This window comes from Trichinella spiralis (genome assembly GCF_000181795.1).
Source record: "Trichinella spiralis strain ISS 195 chromosome Unknown Scfld4, whole genome shotgun sequence".
In the NCBI taxonomy this organism is placed as follows: domain Eukaryota; kingdom Metazoa; phylum Nematoda; class Enoplea; order Trichinellida; family Trichinellidae; genus Trichinella; species Trichinella spiralis.
Genome location: NW_003526943.1, coordinates 6,756,290 through 6,776,661, shown reverse-complemented (window position 1 = coordinate 6,776,661; position 20,372 = coordinate 6,756,290). Strand labels below are relative to the sequence as shown.

Genomic DNA, 20,372 nt, shown 5'->3' with positions numbered 1-20,372 from the left:
AAATTACCATTACATTTGTCACGAATGTATGTGTGCTTTTGGAAACGTTTTTCCTACTTTAATTGTTCTGCAATTTCATTTCTCTCAATTAAAAGTTTATTCTCTCGAGCTTGACCATTCACGCATTCACGACGATTATTGTTTCTTAGCTTTTTTTCTCGTATATCCGTCCAAAAATAAAATTTCGACATTGAGCGAAAAACACTGAACATCAGGCAGCTAACCTTATATATATATTTTTTTTAATTGTTCGTCGTGCCAACTGATACAATTTATTTGAGCAGTGCAATCTGAAAGAAGAACAACTTTGCCAACTTTGCATTGATAATATGAAATGATAATAATAATAACAATACAAACATAACAGAGAACAGCAAAATGAAGAAAAAGTCGAATATGAATAAGTTGGGTGAAAAAGTACAGAACAATAAAATCAATCAACAGCAATGTTCAGCTGCAAGTCCAGCTCCCTGAAGCAAGACGGCATTTGAAAGAAGTTTGTTTTACGCGCTCAATAAAGATGAACCGAAATGAAAAAAAATGAATGAATGAATGAATGAATGAGATCAAACTAAAGTCTCTTTGTTGCCAATCAATCTAGCGACAACGTTCTCTTCATTTTCGCCGACCGATGCTTTCTGCTGTTGCTCTTGGCTCGACGTGGAACAACGTTTAAGCAAATCCGCTTGGTCAACGGCAATCGTGTGCCTTGTCGGACTTGTCCTACCGTGCTTTTTCAACTTTCCCACGTTGACCATTTTATTACAACAACCGTCCGCCGAAGCAACGTCGTTCGCATCTTCAATTCAAATTTATTTTACCACCGAAAACGTTGAATTTGAATTTAAATATACAAATACGTACAGCACTGCTGTACAGACGGTGCAACAGTGTTTTGTACATTTGGAATCGCAGATGAACAACAACCACTTGCACGACGTTCTCCACTGTTCGAACTGCTCGACTGAGCAAATCTCGACACAACGCTGAACATGACGTCCAATTTCTCTTCGACCGATGGTCTGGGGCTGTTCAGGCGTACTGTAAAAGAAAAACAGAAAATTCAAACGACAATCAATCTGAACTAGCAAGATGACTTAGCAGAAAATCACAAACAAACAAACAAACAACTGCACACATACTGGGAGATGCTGTTGAACTTTGATCGGCTCGTTGTTGTTTTCTCTTTTCCAAAACCGAGTTGGCCAATGGACGCACTGAACCGGACGACGATGACCACGACGACGACGACGACGATGACGACAACTTACAAGCACCGCTCTAAATAAATACATAAAATAAATAATAAATGAATTTTCAATCATAAAATAATTTTTCACCTGAAATTCAAACTGCGCTTCGGCCCTTGGCGTTTCACAAGAGTCGTCAATTGCAATTGACGAGAGTATTTTACTTTGCCCAATAATTTCACTGTTCGTTTTGGCAAAAGGCAAAACACTAGGCCTGACCGGCAACTGAACCTGATCATCTAAAGAAAAAAATACAGTTACAGTTCACTCAATTTTCACTGAAAAGTAAAAAATGAGAGAGAATTTTTTTCACCTTTAGCAGACAACAGTTCATCGGTTTCAGGTTGGACTTCAACAAAGCCCACACGGTAAGCAACCACAGAAGCATGGTCAAGCTTACCGGGCAGTTCCATCAACTTGTACTTCACCATACGCCGTATAGCTTTGATTTCGTTCGACGAATTCTTGCCAGTCGACTTGTACAAATCAGGATCTTGAAGTACTTTTCTTTTCGCTCTGAAGCAACCCACAAATTAAGCGCATGAAAATGAACAAATACAAAACATATTTGAAATTAATTAAATTTTCCGAAATGAATATTTTTTCATCTGTTTTCAAGCGATTGATTTGTGTAAACTTGACAAAAAGAAAAAACCAAAATGCATAAACATAAATTATTATTTAAAAAAAAAGAAATACTCACACTGTCAACAGTTTAGTAAATTCAACAAAACTTTCGCAAAGTTGACGAGCAGTAGTGGCAGATTTCGACGCTGCTTGACCACCACATCCGTGGCGAGCAATGTCGTCCATTCGATGAAGCATCAATTCGTGCCGTTGTGAAGCTGTAACGGACAACGGTTTCGCGTCCATCTGAAATGCAAATTAAATTACAACCGTCAAAACGAAGAACAATCAACTATTTCAATCCATTCTCATCAATTATCACCTCCAACATCTTTCCGTTGTCCAAACAATTGGTCGGACTCGAAGCTGACTGATAGGCAAGTCGAGGGGCGTCGGCGGCCGAGTCGAAATAACGGGGCGACAAACCGTTGGCGCCAATAAATGTCGGATCAAAGCCACCGTTGATGTCGAAACCTTCCTGAAAACAAACTGAAATCAAAAAATCAATAAACAACGAAACACTCCACCTCTGCGTTGATGCAAAATTTGCCAACAACAGGATCAAAATTATCCGAAACACCGTCGGATGTGATAAATACAATATCGCCTGGATCGACGATGGACAATGAACAGGTGAAATTTTGCAAATCCGGGCTGATTCCATACACCGGTCCCAAAGCACCACCAGCGTCTCGCATGTTTCGAATTTGACGAATATCGTGAGAACCTGACAAGTGCATTTTTATTCATTTGAATTTGAAGGATAAAAAAGGAAAAAAAAGGGGTAGGGACCACTGATTGTCCGTCCCTTCGGTCAAAAAAAAATACAAACCTGAAGTTAATTCTCGAACACCGTGCTGTTCGCTGAAAATAAATGCCAAAGAATCACCGACATTGCACGCGCAAGCAACCCAATGTTCGCTGTTTTCCAGAGGACAAACCACAACAACGCACAACGTCGTAAATGATCCTTCTTCTTGCAAAATCAACCTGTGACCGCAATGAAATGCACGAAGCAGAGATTGGAAAATTTCCTGAAGAGAAAAAACAAAAACTGTGACCACTGAATTTTCATACTGTATATATTTTCAATTTCTACAACTCAATGCCAATTCATCGTGGAAAATTGTCAATACCTGACTATTATTAAAAGTAATTACAGTAATTTAGTATTGAAAAAAAGTTAATCATTGCAAATTGTTGTACTCGTTACCATTTTTGCACAGAGCAATAACATGATCACGTTAATATCAATTTTAAATCACTCCAACAATAAATATTCTTAAATTAACTTTTATTTTTAAAACTGTAATTACTGATACGTCACTGCACCCTGATTTCAATTCATACGATAATCATTTCACTTGTTTTCGCATTGGAATTTTTTGTCAACTTAAGTAAATTGTAAAATGAAAAAAAAACCCACTAAAAACCATATTATTCATTTAATAATAAATGAATGAAAGACATCGATTTAAATTATAAAAAGTAAAGTATGCAAAATGAAATATAATCAACTACAAAAAACAAAAAAATAAAGATTAAAAACCAAGTAAATTTGAAAATTATGAATCAAAATGATCAATTCGAAGAAAATATACGTGTGTGTAATAAGAATAAATTCACGCCCAACAGATGAAATAGGATAAAAACTTAATATTAAAATAAATAATTCACAAGTGAATATGAATATTGAAAACTATGAGAGAACTGCAAAAAATTCAATATAAATTTGTCGAATGCAATGCAGATTTCTAATTATTGAAATGTCTTCAATGCTCCAAGTGAGAATTTATTGATCGATGACAAGTAGAGCTCAACTATGATATAAATTCACACAGTACAGTATGAAAAAAAAGAGTTCAAAGAAGAAAGAAAAGATTAATAAAAATACATTTCATTCACAACTGAAAAACGCACTACATTTTCTCACTGCTTTATGAATATTAGAAAATAATTGTTGAAATTGGAAAAAAGCAGTATCAGTTCTTGCACAAATCTGTGAATTGCACAGTTCACCACCACCAGAATAATAATCGAAAATTTTCTACCGCTATTTTTCAGTAATCACTAATATTCAAATTCAATTCAATTCAATTAAACCAAACAAACAAATAAAAGACAATTTTGCAAACTCACCGATGTGCTCGTAATTGGCTGGCTTCGGTCGAACAGTTCAGCATTCAAAAAGTCCATCGACCCTCGGACAGCGCATCGGGCAGCCAAACGCGCCTTCTCGCCCCAATTCACCCCATCGGCCAGAATCAAAATGCTGCAATTGCGACGCGTGCAGACGGCAAACACGTCCGCCACTGGATTGCCTGAAAAAAAAATTTATTATTCAACAACAAAAAATAATAATAAATTTACTTCAAAAATGCATTTGCTTTTTAATTTGCATATTTTCTTGTTTATTTTTTTAAACTCACCGGCCAATTTGGACGTGATCGGATTGCGTTCATAAAGCGATACCGATTTGCCGTAAGAATGTTGATCATCCGGTGAAATCCAATCGCACAATCTGACAATTCTCTTTTCTACATATGCAAAAAATGAATATGCTTTTTTATAAAAAAAAAATTTCATCCACGTACTGGACAACAAATCCGTTTTCAGTCCACCCAGTGATGCATCAGTGCAACAACGATCGACTGTCAAACTTTCAGAAGATGCGTGCATGCTCAAGCTGAGTTCATCATCCAAATTAGCAATACCTGCAGGTACGGTAACTCGCAGTGGCGGAGCCTGAAAATATGAATTCAATTTCATTATTATTCATATCTTACATTTCATTCTTTGATTTGATGTCAATAAAAGCTTTTCAATGAAATTTCTACATTCATTCTCTTCATCAATTATCTATATATGCATTATTGAAGCTGCTGCTATTAATTTAATATTTCTCTTAAAAAAGATATATCTTATTTGCAAATAAATAATAATAATAATAATAATAATAATAATAATCGGTCTTCTCCATGCGAAAAAAGTCAACTGCTTCATCAAAATATTTTGATTCTCAATTTTCACACTAATTTCCCACAATGAAATTAAAAATAAATATGGTAGGTAAAATCAAATCAATAATTATAACCTATTTAAATTTTGTAATGCTTTAATAAAAAAAGAATAAGTCTCTCTGCTTGTGTGCACAAGTAATTTGCAATTAATCAATTTATTATTGCAACAGATTGATTGCTCGCATCATAAAATCAAATCAAAGTCTCATATATACAACAAATAACAATCTGCATCAACAAAAACATTTAAAAATAATTTAAATATCAATAGTTATTTATGAAGTAAATGGAAAAAATATTACATTTTCATTAAAATTTCTGATACTTGGAACATTTACAAGTAATAATAACATGAATTAACAGGTATAACTTTACACAATTTTTATACAACCTTGACTAAGTTCACTGAAACGTGAAAAATTATTAATTTGTACTGATCAATAAAAATGTCCAAAAGACAAATTTATCGAAATGATCGCTGGGTTTGACGACAAGTGTCAGACAAGTCAAATCGTTTCACACAAAAAGAAAAGCCCCCTCCCCCCCCCAATTTGTAAGAAAATATGATTAGCATTTTTCATCAGAATTTTCACCTCAGTCAGCCCGCCATCCGGACCTGTATAAGAAGCAATCACTGGCGTTTCCAATAGAGTGATGACATTAAAATTTGGCAAATCAGCGCCAGATTTTCCGTAATAAATTTCCGGCGTTCGCTTTTTGGCCATCTGACTGAAGATGAAAATACAAAATAAAATTTTCATCAAAATTAATTGATAAAATAAACCGCATGCCAGAAAAACAACCTGCAAAAATAACGTTTGAGGTAGGAAGGAGCGGTGGAGCTTTTTTGTCGATTTTTAGACACGTCATCGACAGTAGAACCAGCCGATGGCATCACATCTTCGAGCTTTTTCTCCAATTCACAAGGCGACCCAACGCTGCTGGAAAAATGCCTCATCACACAATACATCCGCTTTTTGATGGAAGCCATCCGTGTCGCTTTCAAACAACAACAGCAACAACAACAACAATAATAACAACACTGCCAGCCGACTACACCTAAAATATTTAAATGGCACGGCCTGATGATAAAAAAAATTAGAAAAGGAGGCGAAATAAACACGCCAAACGCATTACAATTATTCCCATGACTCATACATATCGACCACAACAAGTGAGCAAACCCACGCTTGATAATAAAAAACAAATATAAACAATTTACATACACTGAAACAACATTTTTCAGTTTCATTCTCATTTTGGACACTATAATGTAAAAATTACAAAAAATCTGAAGCAATTAAACAAACAGAAAAGCAAAAAGATAAGTTTAAACAAAATATTTTTATTATTAAAATAAACTTCGTTCAGAAATTTGTTAATTTCAATGATTAATTACTCCCAAATTTCTGTCAACCAAGTCGAATAAATATTCCCCCGTGTAGTGAAAACTTCATCTAATTTTCACTTTTTGACAACTATTATCATACATTTTCTTCAGTAATATAACGCAACTTGGTGAAAAAATTTAGTAGACAAAAAAAATTTTTTTAACCATCCACTCATTAAAGAAATGCATGTTAAAGTTATCATAATATTATTAATATCAATAATCAAATCAATCAGTCAATCAATACTTCAATCATATTCCTATTTCTATGTGCAACTGCAACGGAAATCAATTTTGCCATTGCTTACATTTAAAATTTTGTTATCTGCAACAGTTACAGTTGGTACAAGTGATATTAACCTTCAACACACTGATAATAAATTGCAGTTGATTGCAAATAAATTGCATTTTAATTCCTTTCGAATGTTGTCTGTTGCAACTTGACCCGCTCATTATTGTGAAGATCACCAGTTTAATATTAACCCAAATTATAATATCTTTCAAAAATTAACAGTACAATTAACTGATACAATTTTCAAAACAACATCAACAAATGAAGACTAATAAACAATTTAAATAACATACTGAAAAATATATAACACATCATAAACTCTTAATAAATATTTAAGTGGTGATTTCATGAATCATTGATTTTAATGAATGATTTCGTGATAATAACTGTGGTGAAGAAAAAAAAGTTCTGAACAAAGTGTTAAGCAATAAAGTTCAATGAAATTTTCTTAACCAAAGCATAAAGTCAATAGCAGCACTGGAGTATAATTTTTTCGAACTACAAAGCTAAAAGTTTCTAATAAAATGAATGAATTAAATCAAAACAATGCTCTACAAGAAGTGCCAAAAGTATAGCAAAGTTAGCAAAAAATGCAAAAAAGTGCACAGCTATACAATAACAAAAATTATCGGCTGGCAGTTGCAAAAAGTTGTTTTAATTCTCTTTAACTGATAATTGCCAAATGCAACTTTTAATATACTAATCGTTTTAAAAGAATAACGTACATCTAACTTGAAAAGTGAAAACAAACATTGAAATTGCAAAACGTTTAATCTGTTTGGCATAATCGTTTAATTTTTTTTTACCTCGCCAGGGTCAAATATCAATCGCCCAATATGTTTTCACCGTCAACAGAAAATTACAAATATTATCATACTAAATGACATCATTAATTAAAGCAAAAGCATTTATTGCACCATCAAATAAAAAGACTAGCTGCAACTCTCACGGTCACCAACGACGATGCGTTTAAACAGATGGAGATAACCTACAGTATTAAACAATTAGAAGCAATCAAGTTCATTAAATTCAAATTGGCAATATTACTTATTCTACTTTATTACTTGCTCGCATAGGATATATATTTTGAAAATTTCAAATATTTTTAAAATCGTTCCTTTCTGTGATAATAAATAATATAAAATATTACATAAAACATAAAATGTACTTTTATTGATTTTTTAAAATCTCATCTTAATTACACATTCCATATGAAAATATTATTGTAGGTGCAAGAATTTCAAAAAATATAATTTATAATTTGTGCTGTATAGAAAACAAAGCAGTTGAGACACTATTTTGAAATATTTCCTCCAACATTTCATGAAATTTCCACCGCACAAATGCCAAACAAAAACACATCTATCTGAGAAAAGCTCTAGTTGTTTATAAAATGTCACAGATATGTATTGCATACTGGTGTTTAGAAGAATCTAGGACAACATCGTAATTTCATGACCGACACTCATTTTAATTAATTTCAACAAGTAAAATACTGTACAACAACCTAATTTTAACAATATTTCAGTAAAATTCTGCTCATTGCTCACGTGAATTGAAAAGAACAGACAAAATTTGTAAAGTTTCATAATCTGAATATGAACGCTTTCAAAAAAAAGGCAAAAAATAAAACAGCTGCTAAAATCATGCATATGTGGTGATAAAATGGCATTGCAATGCATATAGCAAATTAGACGTCATGCATACTTATTAATCAAAAGAAAATGCATTAAAAACAATGGCATAAAAAATAATAATTTCATCAGATCAGTAGCAAATGCAGTGTTACTTCAACAAATATGTACAATATGAAAGGATAACACAGCACGAATTGAAAATTTGAAATTATCATACAGAGTACTCATTGCAATGTAACAAAAATATCGAGCAAACCTTGTAAATATACTTTTTACTATTTACCTTTTGAAAAATTAAATTTTTTCAATATAAATTCACAACTCCGGTTAGTATTTTTTTGCAAAAATTTATTAAAAATAAAAATGTGACATGTACAACAATTGTCACTAAACAAACATGTCTTGCCTATAAGAAAGCAATACGTTTGTCAATGAAGTAAAACTTTATCTCAGTCCATGTAAAAAACAAATATTTCTTGAAAAGATATAAACAGAAATAGAAAATAAAAACAGACTTATTTCTAACAATACCGTTTAATATAACTCATAACTTTGCATTTAAATTCAGTCGGATTACGTAGATACATTTTGGCTGCATCGGAGTTTAGAGGATCATCAAAGTCTATCAAATCACCAAAAAGGGCGTAAAGTCCCAGTATCACATCTTTGATGCCTCTTGTAGGATTCCACCCAAAACCATCCATAGAAAGCGATCGCAGAAGACTGAGACAAACAGCGCCGTTTTCTGATATGTTCGGGTGCCATATTTTTGTCAAGCATTTCACTATTGGCGGTTCAAAGTTGTATTCCATCGGCACTTCAATTTGAAAACGATACTCCCCTCCAACGTACATCCCATCTTCTGGCTTTATACTAACGAAAAAGTTGTGCAATTCAGCTGTTGGAAATTCAAGCTTGCAACCAGGGGGCAGTGATGAGCCTAAATCTTGAAATTCCACTTGCAGCAAACGATCGCGAACCGACGCAGCTTCTTTTCTAACTGTAGCGTTTTGTTTGTTGCTTTCATTGATCTTTTGCTCTTTTAACTTCTTCTGTAAATTCAACATTGTTCAGACCAAAATGAAAACTTATTTGTACTCATAATAACGATACCGTATTTACAGAATGAAATAAGGAAATGAAAGTATATGCCTCAAAAATTTTGAAATATAAAGCATAAATCATTTCAGCTTAGTAACATAGACATAAACACCTAAATTATAATTGAAAATATAATTACTTATAAATATTATTTTATTTTTTTCAGAGAACTAAGATTTATTTGCATTTTAGATTTCAAATTCTTACTGTATAAAATGAATTTGCATAAAAGATCATTATATTACTTTCAATTGTCATATTATCTCTATAATGGATTAAAATGTAAGACCAATACAATTCAAATTTCACCAGAAATGTTACTGTTTTTCAACAAGGCTATTAAAATAAAAGCAGACAATGAAAATTAGTTGATAAGTCTTACTTTATTTGAAATTTAACTTACTATTTGTTTATTATCATTATTATTATTAAATTATTGTTTTTTTTATTGCCGAAGGACAATTTAATAACCGCTATGTTAAATGAAAAGGATATGAGCATTTTTTTATTTCACGAGCTTAAAGTACTACAAAGAATCCATAAGTCCAGTGTATAATAAATACGGGAAGCAATATTCTTTCAAATCATGCAAACTCATTTTAATTTGAAAAGAGCTGATGCATTGAAGATATTGAAACTCATAAGCATAAGATGAGCTGCTTTAAACTCTTTCGTGACAGAATTCAAAAGTATTTATTTATTCATAAAAGTAAAAGCATCGCTATCGTCGTATACTCTTTAGTTATTCAATATTTTTACAGCAGATGTTGTACTCTCGAACACAGTAATATCCATCTGAACATGCATGATTTTGTGAACAGTGTACATTTTCACCTGTGGTCATGTCCACTAATGGCTCTCCAAAAAAGCAGTCAGGAACTGAAAGAAAATTTAAACATTAAATTAGTACTTGTTAATTTTTGAAAATAACATACGCAAGCACTGCTCTCCAATTTCAAAAAATCCAACATCACAAGTGCATCTGTTTTCTGCAACATATAAAAGGATCATTATGAATAAGAAAATAAATAAACTTTCAACTTACGCTTACAAACTTGGTTTATTTCACACTGAGCGTCTATTGTACAAGCTGAACCAACAACACCAACAGGAAAATAGCATGTCCCGTTGTTTTCCCGTCGTTGTTTAGAACAGGAATTTGCGCAGCATATTCCTAACTGCCGTATTTCGTCAAAATAATAATAATATGATCCGTGAGATGTGCACAACTCAATCTCAACAAAATCACCAGCCGGACAATAAACAGTATTAGAAGCCTCTTTTGCTGTAGAATTGCAACAGATTCCTTTAAACATTAAAATTTAGATTAACTGAAATGAAATTATTATTTTCAATTACACTGACATAGTAAAGTTATTTTTTATTATCAAATGCATATATTAAAAAGTTCATTGGAAAAACATTTTAAGGCAAAGTATGTAAACAAAACAAACTAAAAACGTATCAAACCTTTCACAGGTTGATTTAAATCTTCCTTCATTTCCATATATTGGCAGTACAAGCCTTCTTGACATGTATGTTTGCCTTCAGCAAAATTTACTTCACACGGTGTGACTTCATTATCACCTTCACCGTCAGGCCACTGGGTATTGCAATTGTAATCTAAAATATCCATTTTCTTAATTAATGCACACGTTTTACAAAATAAAAACACAACATCTAGGCATGCAGGTTCCATTAACGTTTTTAAATCCTGCTTTACATGTACATATTCCGTTTGAGCACCTGGAATACACACTAGAACATTGATTATCTGAAAAGCAGTCTTCCCCAATAGCTGCCACTGAAAATAAGAAAACTATATTATAGAAACACGAAAAAATCATAGCAATAAAATACTTTCTTGCACACATTCTCCATTTGATTCTTTAAATCCTACCATACATTTGCAGGTTTCTTCAACGCAAAAGGAATTATAAGTAGAACACAATGCTTTGCAGGGTTCTCCTAATTTTGGAGCTAAAATTTTTGAAAAAAGTTTCTTAGTTATTGAAAAAAATTGTTCACTTAAAAAGTAAAATAATAAAATTTAACTTATATTCCATCATTACTGCTTAAAGGGTTAGTAACATTTGTAAAGTATGCAAATACATATGGAGAAAAAGCAATTCCAATACATTTAGAAATTTTTAATTTGTTAAACATTCTAGCTGTCTCAAAATGTGAAAAACGTTATAAACAAAAATATATACTGCACAATATACAATTTTGAAAAATCTCATTTTACCAGGTATGCAAGCCGTTCCATTATCATTCACTATAAAATTCGGTATACATATGCAAACACCCAACTCGCATGTCGTGTTAGTCAGATTACATTTGTAATCGTCTCCACACCATGAATAAACACCAAAAGTGCCGTTTGATGCCTCAGCCAAATCTGATTAAAAATTATAACAATTTATAAAATAATAAATGTGATATACAGAAAAGATATGGAATTAATGTTTTATCATTTTTAGATTAACTGAAAAAATAATTGTATCCCATTCTAAAACAAAAGTAGGCTTTTATAGAAAAAGTGTAATTTATTACATAATAAGGAAACGGTAAAGTTATTACAAAATTAGCATAGTTTCTATATTTCTGTTACATAAAATCAAATATATTAGTTATATAATCTGTTATTTTTTCCGACACTTACCAGTAACACTTAAAATTGATAAAAATACAAGTAAAAATACCATCATCTTCTACTATCCACTACTGTGGCAAAGTGTAAACGTTAAAAATGCTTATTAGTATCAATCTACTAGATAGTTATTTTAATTATTGCTATTCAGCAATTTTCTATTCTACTCTAGCAACAGTTTGAACATTATTCAGCTGGACAAGTTAAGCTTGCTTTACCCGGAAATGCAGTTTTTCTATAAATGAATAAAATTGAGGTCATCATTGAGGACTTCATCAGACAACTATTGAATATGTACGCTTTTCCAATTGCTCACTGATTACACAGCTATACAAATTTATTTTTCAATATTTTTTATAAATTAAAAAGTTCAAAACTTTCAGTTATGATTATTTAATTTTTTGCTTTTTTAGAAGCAAAAAGTGAAAGAATCCAATAATTACAATAAACCTCAATTCAAAATATATTTCTCCCATGATTTAAAAGCAACTGCTATTATATTGATTATCTGTTTTGTGACATTCAAAAATTATCAAATTATTTTAATTCACTTGTTAAGCAGTTCATATTTAAAAACATATTTAAAATGAAATTTAATATTTTTAGATGATACGCATTTTTTTCTCTCATCTTCTCATGATCACGCAATAAATAAATACAAATTAAGCAACAAAGTCTGAATTTTAAAATTATAATTTGAATCAAATCCTAGATGAAAGAAAAATTATTTATTTTAAAAATTTATTGTTTAAAAACAGAATTTTAATATAGTGTAAACTTTTTCAAACATAAAAACACAGCTCTAAAATATATATATATATTTGAACAACATGTGCCCTGCTTAAACTGGATCATCCATATTGGTTTCTACTGGATTCTTAGCTACAGTACACCGTAAATGAATGCTTCTTCGTGATTCATATTGTAGGAAAGCTGAATTTAAATGAATTCACATTTTGTACATGTATGGAAAAACTTCTAATAGCTAAAAATAAAAATTGTTTGATGAATATGAAACTAGAAACACTATGAAACAAGAAACAAGATGAAACTAGAAACTGCTTGTAATAGTTGAAAATTAAAATTGTTTGATCAATATGAACGCCATTCTTTTCGAGAAAATTACTAGCATTTTTAAATTTAATGGTCAGATCGTGATGACAATATATGAACTTCTAGTTTGTCAATATGGATAACAAGAAGTATGGATTACATGACGCTCAGATTATATTAATTTAGTGTAATCAGCCTAACAGCTCACTTAAACTGAACATGAGCAATTTAATGTATACTTTTTAATCCACACAATAAATAAAAATGTAAACTTTATCTGGTATAATAAAAAGTAACATTTAGATGAAATACTTCAAGCATGATGAAAAAACTGACTTTTTCATTTTTATAAACAATTAAGTGATTCATTAGATGCAGTCGAGATTAAATTTTAAAACTAATGTCAACTGTACGCATGTTGCATACATATGCGAAACCATTATATTAAAAAACATTTTAAAAAATGCCAAAGTACGTATCAATAATCATAAATTTGAATATCATAAATAGATATTTGTATTAACTAACTGAATTTTGCAGCCTTTCATAAGGTAACTTTTGATAACCGAATACCGGTGCTTATAAAAAAATGGGTTGTAACAGACTATGCTTATTTATAAATGCTTAAAGTGTCCACACATATTAACAGTCTTTCACCAGAAATGCCAGGAATGTGTAAATAAATAAGCATGTAATATAAAATCACGCTGGTATATTTTTTTAACTTCACTTTATGAAAAAAATGCTCGTCCCTGGGTGGGCTCGAACCACCAACCTTTCGGTTAACAGCCGAACGCGCTAACCGATTGCGCCACAGAGACTACAGTTCACTGAGAAATATATACTTATTTAAATAATAAATACATTACAATCACTTTACCAATTACTGCTATTTTTCACCTTCAAAAAAAAATTTTTTTAATACATTTCAATAAAAGTTTCCGCTTACTATTATAAAAATTTTCTAATGACTTAGAAATAAAAGCAATCATGTTAATAACAATACTTAATTAAGCCTAAATCATTTATAGTATAAAATATTTTTATTCTTCATAATATCTGCATTTGTGTCGTTATTCGAAATTTTACAGCATAAAATTGAAAATGCACTCTTTCTGTATTCTAAGAACTATTGAAGTAATTTAACATTTTTAAAGCAATTTCCTCATTTTTTACATTTTAAGTCAGTTTATGATAAGGAATATGCTCACTCGTAAGAGCATTTAGGACTGTCTGATAAAAAAAACGGTTGATATCTAATGTTTGAATATTATTTATGGTTTATTTTTGTAGTAATATCCAGTTTTTATTGCTACCTGATTTTTATCATATCGTACAGTTGACTGTATGGTATGATCATTCCTGGTGTAACGTGTCGGCTTTTCCTTCCAGCGTTTTTCTATTCTCTTCGGGGCGCTCTGATGTAGATGAGCGCGTGTTAGGCATTACGTATCAGCAATGAGACGTAATATGTAATGTAACCGTTTATTGAAGAGTAAATATGGCACAGAAAACAAGAGGGAAAGTAAGAACGAGGTAGACAATGACAGTGACAACCAAGTCACCGAGAGAGAAGATTAGCTAACTTGTCCCAGAGGTTAAAACCAAACACTTCATACGTCACCACTGGCTACTGCCGATTTTCAGGTATTAGCCAGTATACGGTAGTTCTTATTCACTTTTACTGTCATTTGAAATTAGAAATATGCACTACTACAAATGGGGCGTTTATTACACTGGTAAAGTCATATAAAATGTTTATACTGCATAAAGTTTAATAAATTATTATATTTTCAGACTATGTTATTAAAATTTATTACACTTAAATCCTATGTAGGTGAATTATTGAAGCCAATAATATATGATGAAGATTTAGAAATGAAAAACGTAGGAAGAATGAAATTAAATTCGAAAACTTCACAGAGAACATCTTATAGTTAAACATAACAAGTAATAGCCGGATAACTAAACAGAAAATTGACCATTAGATTTGTGAAGATCTAACATGTCAAGTCACTCACATGGCGCAAGTCAAGGTAGGCCGCAAGATGAAAAAAGCAGGCATGCAGCAGAATCACTGGTGCATAAAGAAACCATCACGATGCCACTTTCACAGGGCTTGTTGCAATAGAAGGATTTTCAGGAAATTGTGATTGTGATAATAAGCGTTTCTCATGACGTTCAAATTATACTAATTTAATGTAATGCCTTTCGGAATGTGCAATGCGCCGCAACATTCTAGTGTCTAATGGATAAAGCGCTGGCAGCACTATGTGGAAGTCATGCCTCATTTACTTGGAAGGCATCATTGCGTGCAGATAGGCCAGAAGTGAAGCACGTTGGTTGCCTCAGCGAGATGCTAAGCAGTCTTCAAAAAGTTGGGCTATTGTTAAAAGCTGAAAAACGACAACTGCTACAGAGGAACGTGAATTTCTTGTGACGTTGTGGTGACACCGGACGGCATAAGGATAAACAAGGAAAAGACTGTGCCCATGGCTAAAGAAGTCAAACAATTCATAGGGCTGACAACTTACAATTGCCAGTTTTTCAAAGGGTTCACTGATACGGCACGCTCTTGTCATAAGCTAATGATGAAGAATAGAAAATAGGAGTGATAATATTATTAATGTATATATGAAACCGAATGATTTTCTTGTTTAACATAATAATTAAAAAATATGCGTTTGAAACTTCTGCTTAGATGAACTTTAGCAATTCAAATAACGATGAGCTGTTTGTTCTCTCTTTATTTTGTGACAATTCTTTTAAATAACCGTGTGCAAAACGTTTTGAATGTAATATTATCCATGAACTACATTTGAATTAAAATTTATTGCTTAAAATAAATATAAAGAAAAGATCTGTAAAGCTGTTAAATAAAAGTGTTCTAGCAGTATTTTAACTGTCTTGCACAATTTTATTCATTGAGAAAGTATGAATTCATTTTATGCTAAAAGCTTTTTATAGCAGTGTTCATGCACACTTTTTTTGAATTCATTATCTTCACATATATTTTGTAACAACAGCATGTCATTTACGGTGAAACAAACAACGTCATAGTTTTGATGAATAAAATTGATAACGCATTTATCTTCATTTATCAAGCAGTTGCAACCCCTAAAAGTGAAATCAATTTATAATATTGATTTGATAAAATAAAAAGAATGAAGAAATCTTCTCAGCTTTTTCTATTTTAAAAAAAAGTAAACAATAAAAACTTTACATTTAATATTAAAAAAATTTTTTTATTATTGCTCTCCCGTTGTTATTTATTTTCTGCATTTTAATATTTTGCACTGCAGAATGGAAATGAAAATTGAGAAGTTGTTTCTTGAAGGTGAAATGTGAATACTAATCCATTGATATGCTTAAAATGGGCATTCTACATTTATTAAACGTAGAAAATGTAATAAGTGCTTTATTACAGAAGTAATTGCAAAAAAGATATTGTAATAAATAAGTATTCCATTTTTGAAAGTGCTTATTTTACTCAGAGCTCTTTTGCATAATGCGTCATGATTACGCCGTAAATTTTGCATTTAAATTTTAAGAAAAACAATACAGTTGCTTTTTATGAAAAGTATTTGGGAATATTACATTAGATTAAAAACTATTTTCTAGAAAAAATTCTATTTGTTGAGGTTCACAAATGTTAATTAGTACTTTTATATATTCAAATTTTTCATTTCATTTTTAAATAACTCCAAATTATGTATTTTCAAACTTTATAGAAACCACAAACTGTTTCAACTTTAATTACATTTGCAAAGTATGAAAACACTGTTTAGAAAATTATAATGTAGAAATGTTAAAGTATTCAGACAAAGAGTACTCATTACGATGTATTTTTAGCATTGTAGTTGCTTTCAGTTGAATTTATTTAAAAGACATTATGAAATTAAAAATTCTTTTTAATTTTAATTTGATTTTTGCATCTTCATTAAAATTGAAATCTTTTATACAATTTTAATTTTGTTTACGAAATTTAAATTCTGATGAAGAAATTCTCATATCCTAAAAATTAAACATTAACACTACCTTAAAATTCTTTATGCATAATAATAATTTCAAATAATTTTTTTAGTTTTTCAGTCAAAAACACTTTTGATAAGTTGATGCAACGTGGATCTATATTAATAGTGCAATAATAATTATTATGTTGCTCACAATCATAATGCTTTCCGATGTTTCCTGCTCTTTCTATAATAAGTCTTTGTCAAACGATGTCATAAAAAATTCAAATATTTGAAGTTATATTAAATTAAAGAATTTATTAAATTCAGAAGTAAAAAGTTCACTGTCATGTCGCATTTGATAGCTCACTAAAATAGAATAGATAATTAAAAATGAAAATTGAAATGAATCATTTATGAAAAGAATGCTGAAAAATAGCAGCAAATCAGGGAGATTTTTAATTTAGCATTATTTAAAATTAATGTTGAAATATCTAAATTGGCAAAAAATTCAATTAATTTTCCTATTCCAAGCATTTTTCTCAGTCGCATTTTAATTAGCATTTATATGATGCATTAAATGAGCTTATTAAATGATTGGCTACGATTTCTCATGCATAAATTTAGGTGAATATGAAAAGTTTTAAATGGAAGACAATGAATTAATGTTTTTCACATCACGATAAGTTTAAAAACTATATTGTAATGTGTCTTAAATCTTGTTAAAATGCATATGAAATTCATGCATGCTGAAGATTTTGCTCATTCAATGACTTGATAATAAGCTGTAAACTCTGCAATTGCAAAGGAAATAAATCACTGGAAATGTATTTTTAATTCAGTTCATATAAATTTAAGCTACTGATAGTTGCATGCATGCATATATTTGTTGTTATTAATTTTTTAATTGTAAATATGAAAATGCATCCTGAATCATTGTTGATACACATTCCTGAGCAAATTATAATGTTTTACTTTAAGTGATAAAAGTTTTTTTTCTTTTTATCTTAACAGAAGTTTACAACTTAAAATTTGCTTTCATATTTGTAAAATTATGTTAGGAATATATCTTTGAGTATTATTAATATTAGGAATTATAAAACTGTTTTATGTTAGAATTGTGTTGATTTAAAAACACTTTTAAAAATAAATATAGAAAATGTAATTCTTAAATGTGTAATTATGTAGTTTTACAGTCATTTCATATGTTTATGGCGATTGTGATTCAACTGCATAATAATACCAACGATTTCATTAATGCGATTCAATATATCATTTTTTAGATTTTTTCTCTTTACGCTTTCAACTCTTTTCTTTAAATTTACTCAACGTTTCTTTCTAAATTGTGAACATTTTTATAATTTGCTTTATAAATGATGTTACTGTATTGGAATTAAACTGCATATTGGTTTTCATGAATATTTAACGTCATATCCATAAAAATTATAATATTTAAACACATGTGAAGACTATGAAAGTAAAGCATAAAAGCAACGTCAGAAGAAGAAAATGAAGAAACCGCTTGCAAAGAGAGAAAGACAAGTCCGTGCTGGTCACGTGAACAACAGCTGTCAGCGATATTAATTCAACCCGGCGATCACTGTCATAAAGCATCATATTAAGCTGCATGTTAAGCACTTTGTGAAAAACGTATTCAATTAGCCATTAGCCAGTTGCCATTGTCTTCTGCAAGCGTATTATCTGAGCTAGGGTTGGAGTTGTTTTTCCCCAAGTAAAACTGCATCACCCTTAACTTGCATTTCATTAATTACAAGAGTAATTTTCACTTGAACATCAAAGCGGTTTGCCCACTCACACTGGATGCCGTTGTCGGAAAATGCATTGCATCTTTGTAAGCTCTTTTTTATGTCTTCTTGAGTAAAATCGAAATTTTTCATGATCGTTTTTATCACAGATTTAATTTTGCGCTTTTTCCAAGAAAACATGCAATAACACGATGTAAACGTTTTTATCATAAGTTGCATCTTTTGTTTTTCATTTATATTAATATATTTTGAATTGTTTAATGAAAGTTTGTTTTTCTCACCTCCGTCATCCGCATTATCAAAGCACAGTAAGAATTTGTTGAGCAGTCGGTATTCGGCTAAGATGGAATTTTTTATTTCAATCTTTATTAAAATAAAATGTCGTTTACGTTGAAAATTGCATTGTATAGAATTTAAATAAGATATTCGTCTTTAAATGTTATTGAATTATTATTATAAACTCTCAGATGTATTTAAAATGTATAAATTAGTGCAATTATGGGCACTTCAAATCATATTGTCGAAAACTGAAGTTTTCATACTATAAATTTATAACAGATTGAATAAATAAACGAATTTTATTGTTCAAGTGTTTTTCTCACAGTTAGCAATTCAGCTAAATAGCTAATATTTCTTCAATTCAGCATTTTTTGTTCATATTGAAACTGTGCTTTTATTTAAAGATGAAAACTATCTTCCCATAATTAGAAATATAGGCACGTGTGAAAAAAATATACCTCGCGGTTTATTACAAATACTCTGTTTTGTAATTTTACAGCAAACAAACAACATTTATGTTGTATACGTGATTTTTAACCACTCAGACTAGATTAATTCTTTTAATTTATAAAAGTGTTTGTTATTTTTCTGAGAAATTTTAAGTTTTGCAAATGAGTTTTAACAAGCTGAATAAGATCAATAGATACATCGTTAATTAAATATAAACCGTATAGCATATAACAATTTTATTCTTCTTATTAATCAATTTTGCATTATCTTCTCACTTTATATAAAATTTTCTCTCTAAATGATCAAACAGTTTTTACTCTGCTTGTTCGTAATAAGCTGTGATAATAATTTTCCGCACTATTCATTTATGTCTTATTCGTTTTCTAATAATGTCTTATGATCCAAATGAAATATAATTGCCTTTCTGTTCGTATATAAAGAGTTTCAGTTCAAATATATCTTTTGTTTGAAAATAAATATTGATAATTTTTTTAATTTTGTATTATTTCGTAGTTTGATAAAAGTATGTAAACTCTACTCATTTATTTTTTGAAATTTTATAAATTATTATACAGCAACAAAACTAATCTGAATAAGAATGCTGAGATTCATCAAATTTTATTCATATGATTAATGATCATAAATGCTACTTGATGACATTAATACGCCATTTCTTATTTAACACATGTCAGCTTTTAAATCGCATTTCAGCACATTTTTTATGAAGAGATTTGAAATATTTATCTTCTATATATGATTTGTTTTTTTACGTGGATTAGAAACTAATCGTGTGATGAATTTTTTTTCAATTGTTATTTCAATTTTGAAGTAGCTTTGCGTTGTGGAGCGCAGCACTTTTATGATGTTAAATTTTTTACATTTGAATGACAAAAATTATAAA

General features: G+C 30.3%; 3 protein-coding genes and 1 non-coding gene across 4 annotated transcripts; all 4 read right to left on the bottom strand.

Annotated features, from left to right (window-relative positions):
* Positions 1-844: 844 nt before the first annotated feature.
* Tsp_01615 (putative Rap guanine nucleotide exchange factor 4) lies at positions 845-6,740 on the bottom strand. The gene is made up of 15 exons (XM_003377429.1): positions 6,648-6,740; positions 6,019-6,086; positions 5,701-5,979; positions 5,491-5,626; positions 4,472-4,622; positions 4,307-4,414; positions 4,017-4,198; positions 2,710-2,911; positions 2,390-2,604; positions 2,200-2,355; positions 1,954-2,123; positions 1,564-1,766; positions 1,341-1,489; positions 1,143-1,281; positions 845-1,041 (listed from the first exon to the last, which is right to left on the bottom strand). Exons 1-15 carry the CDS (start codon positions 6,738-6,740, stop codon positions 845-847), a joined length of 2,448 nt encoding a protein of 815 aa, XP_003377477.1.
* A 1,997-nt stretch (positions 6,741-8,737) lies between these two features.
* Positions 8,738-9,575, bottom strand: Tsp_01616 (NEDD8-conjugating enzyme UBE2F). Its single transcript, XM_003377428.1, has 2 exons — positions 9,525-9,575; positions 8,738-9,268 (listed from the first exon to the last, which is right to left on the bottom strand). Exons 1-2 carry the CDS (start codon positions 9,573-9,575, stop codon positions 8,738-8,740), a joined length of 582 nt encoding a protein of 193 aa, XP_003377476.1.
* Positions 9,576-10,059: 484 nt separating this feature from the next.
* On the bottom strand, positions 10,060-13,440 carry Tsp_01617 (putative Rap guanine nucleotide exchange factor 4). Its single transcript, XM_003377427.1, has 10 exons — positions 13,422-13,440; positions 12,818-12,903; positions 12,759-12,772; positions 11,983-11,990; positions 11,566-11,718; positions 11,218-11,297; positions 10,788-11,121; positions 10,373-10,623; positions 10,228-10,306; positions 10,060-10,196 (listed from the first exon to the last, which is right to left on the bottom strand). The coding sequence occupies exons 1-10, from the start codon at positions 13,438-13,440 to the stop codon at positions 10,060-10,062; spliced, it is 1,161 nt and encodes a 386-aa protein (XP_003377475.1).
* A 330-nt stretch (positions 13,441-13,770) lies between these two features.
* Tsp_01618 lies at positions 13,771-13,844 on the bottom strand. The gene has a single exon. It is a non-coding gene; the product is annotated as a tRNA-Asn (tRNA).
* Positions 13,845-20,372: the final 6,528 nt, after the last annotated feature.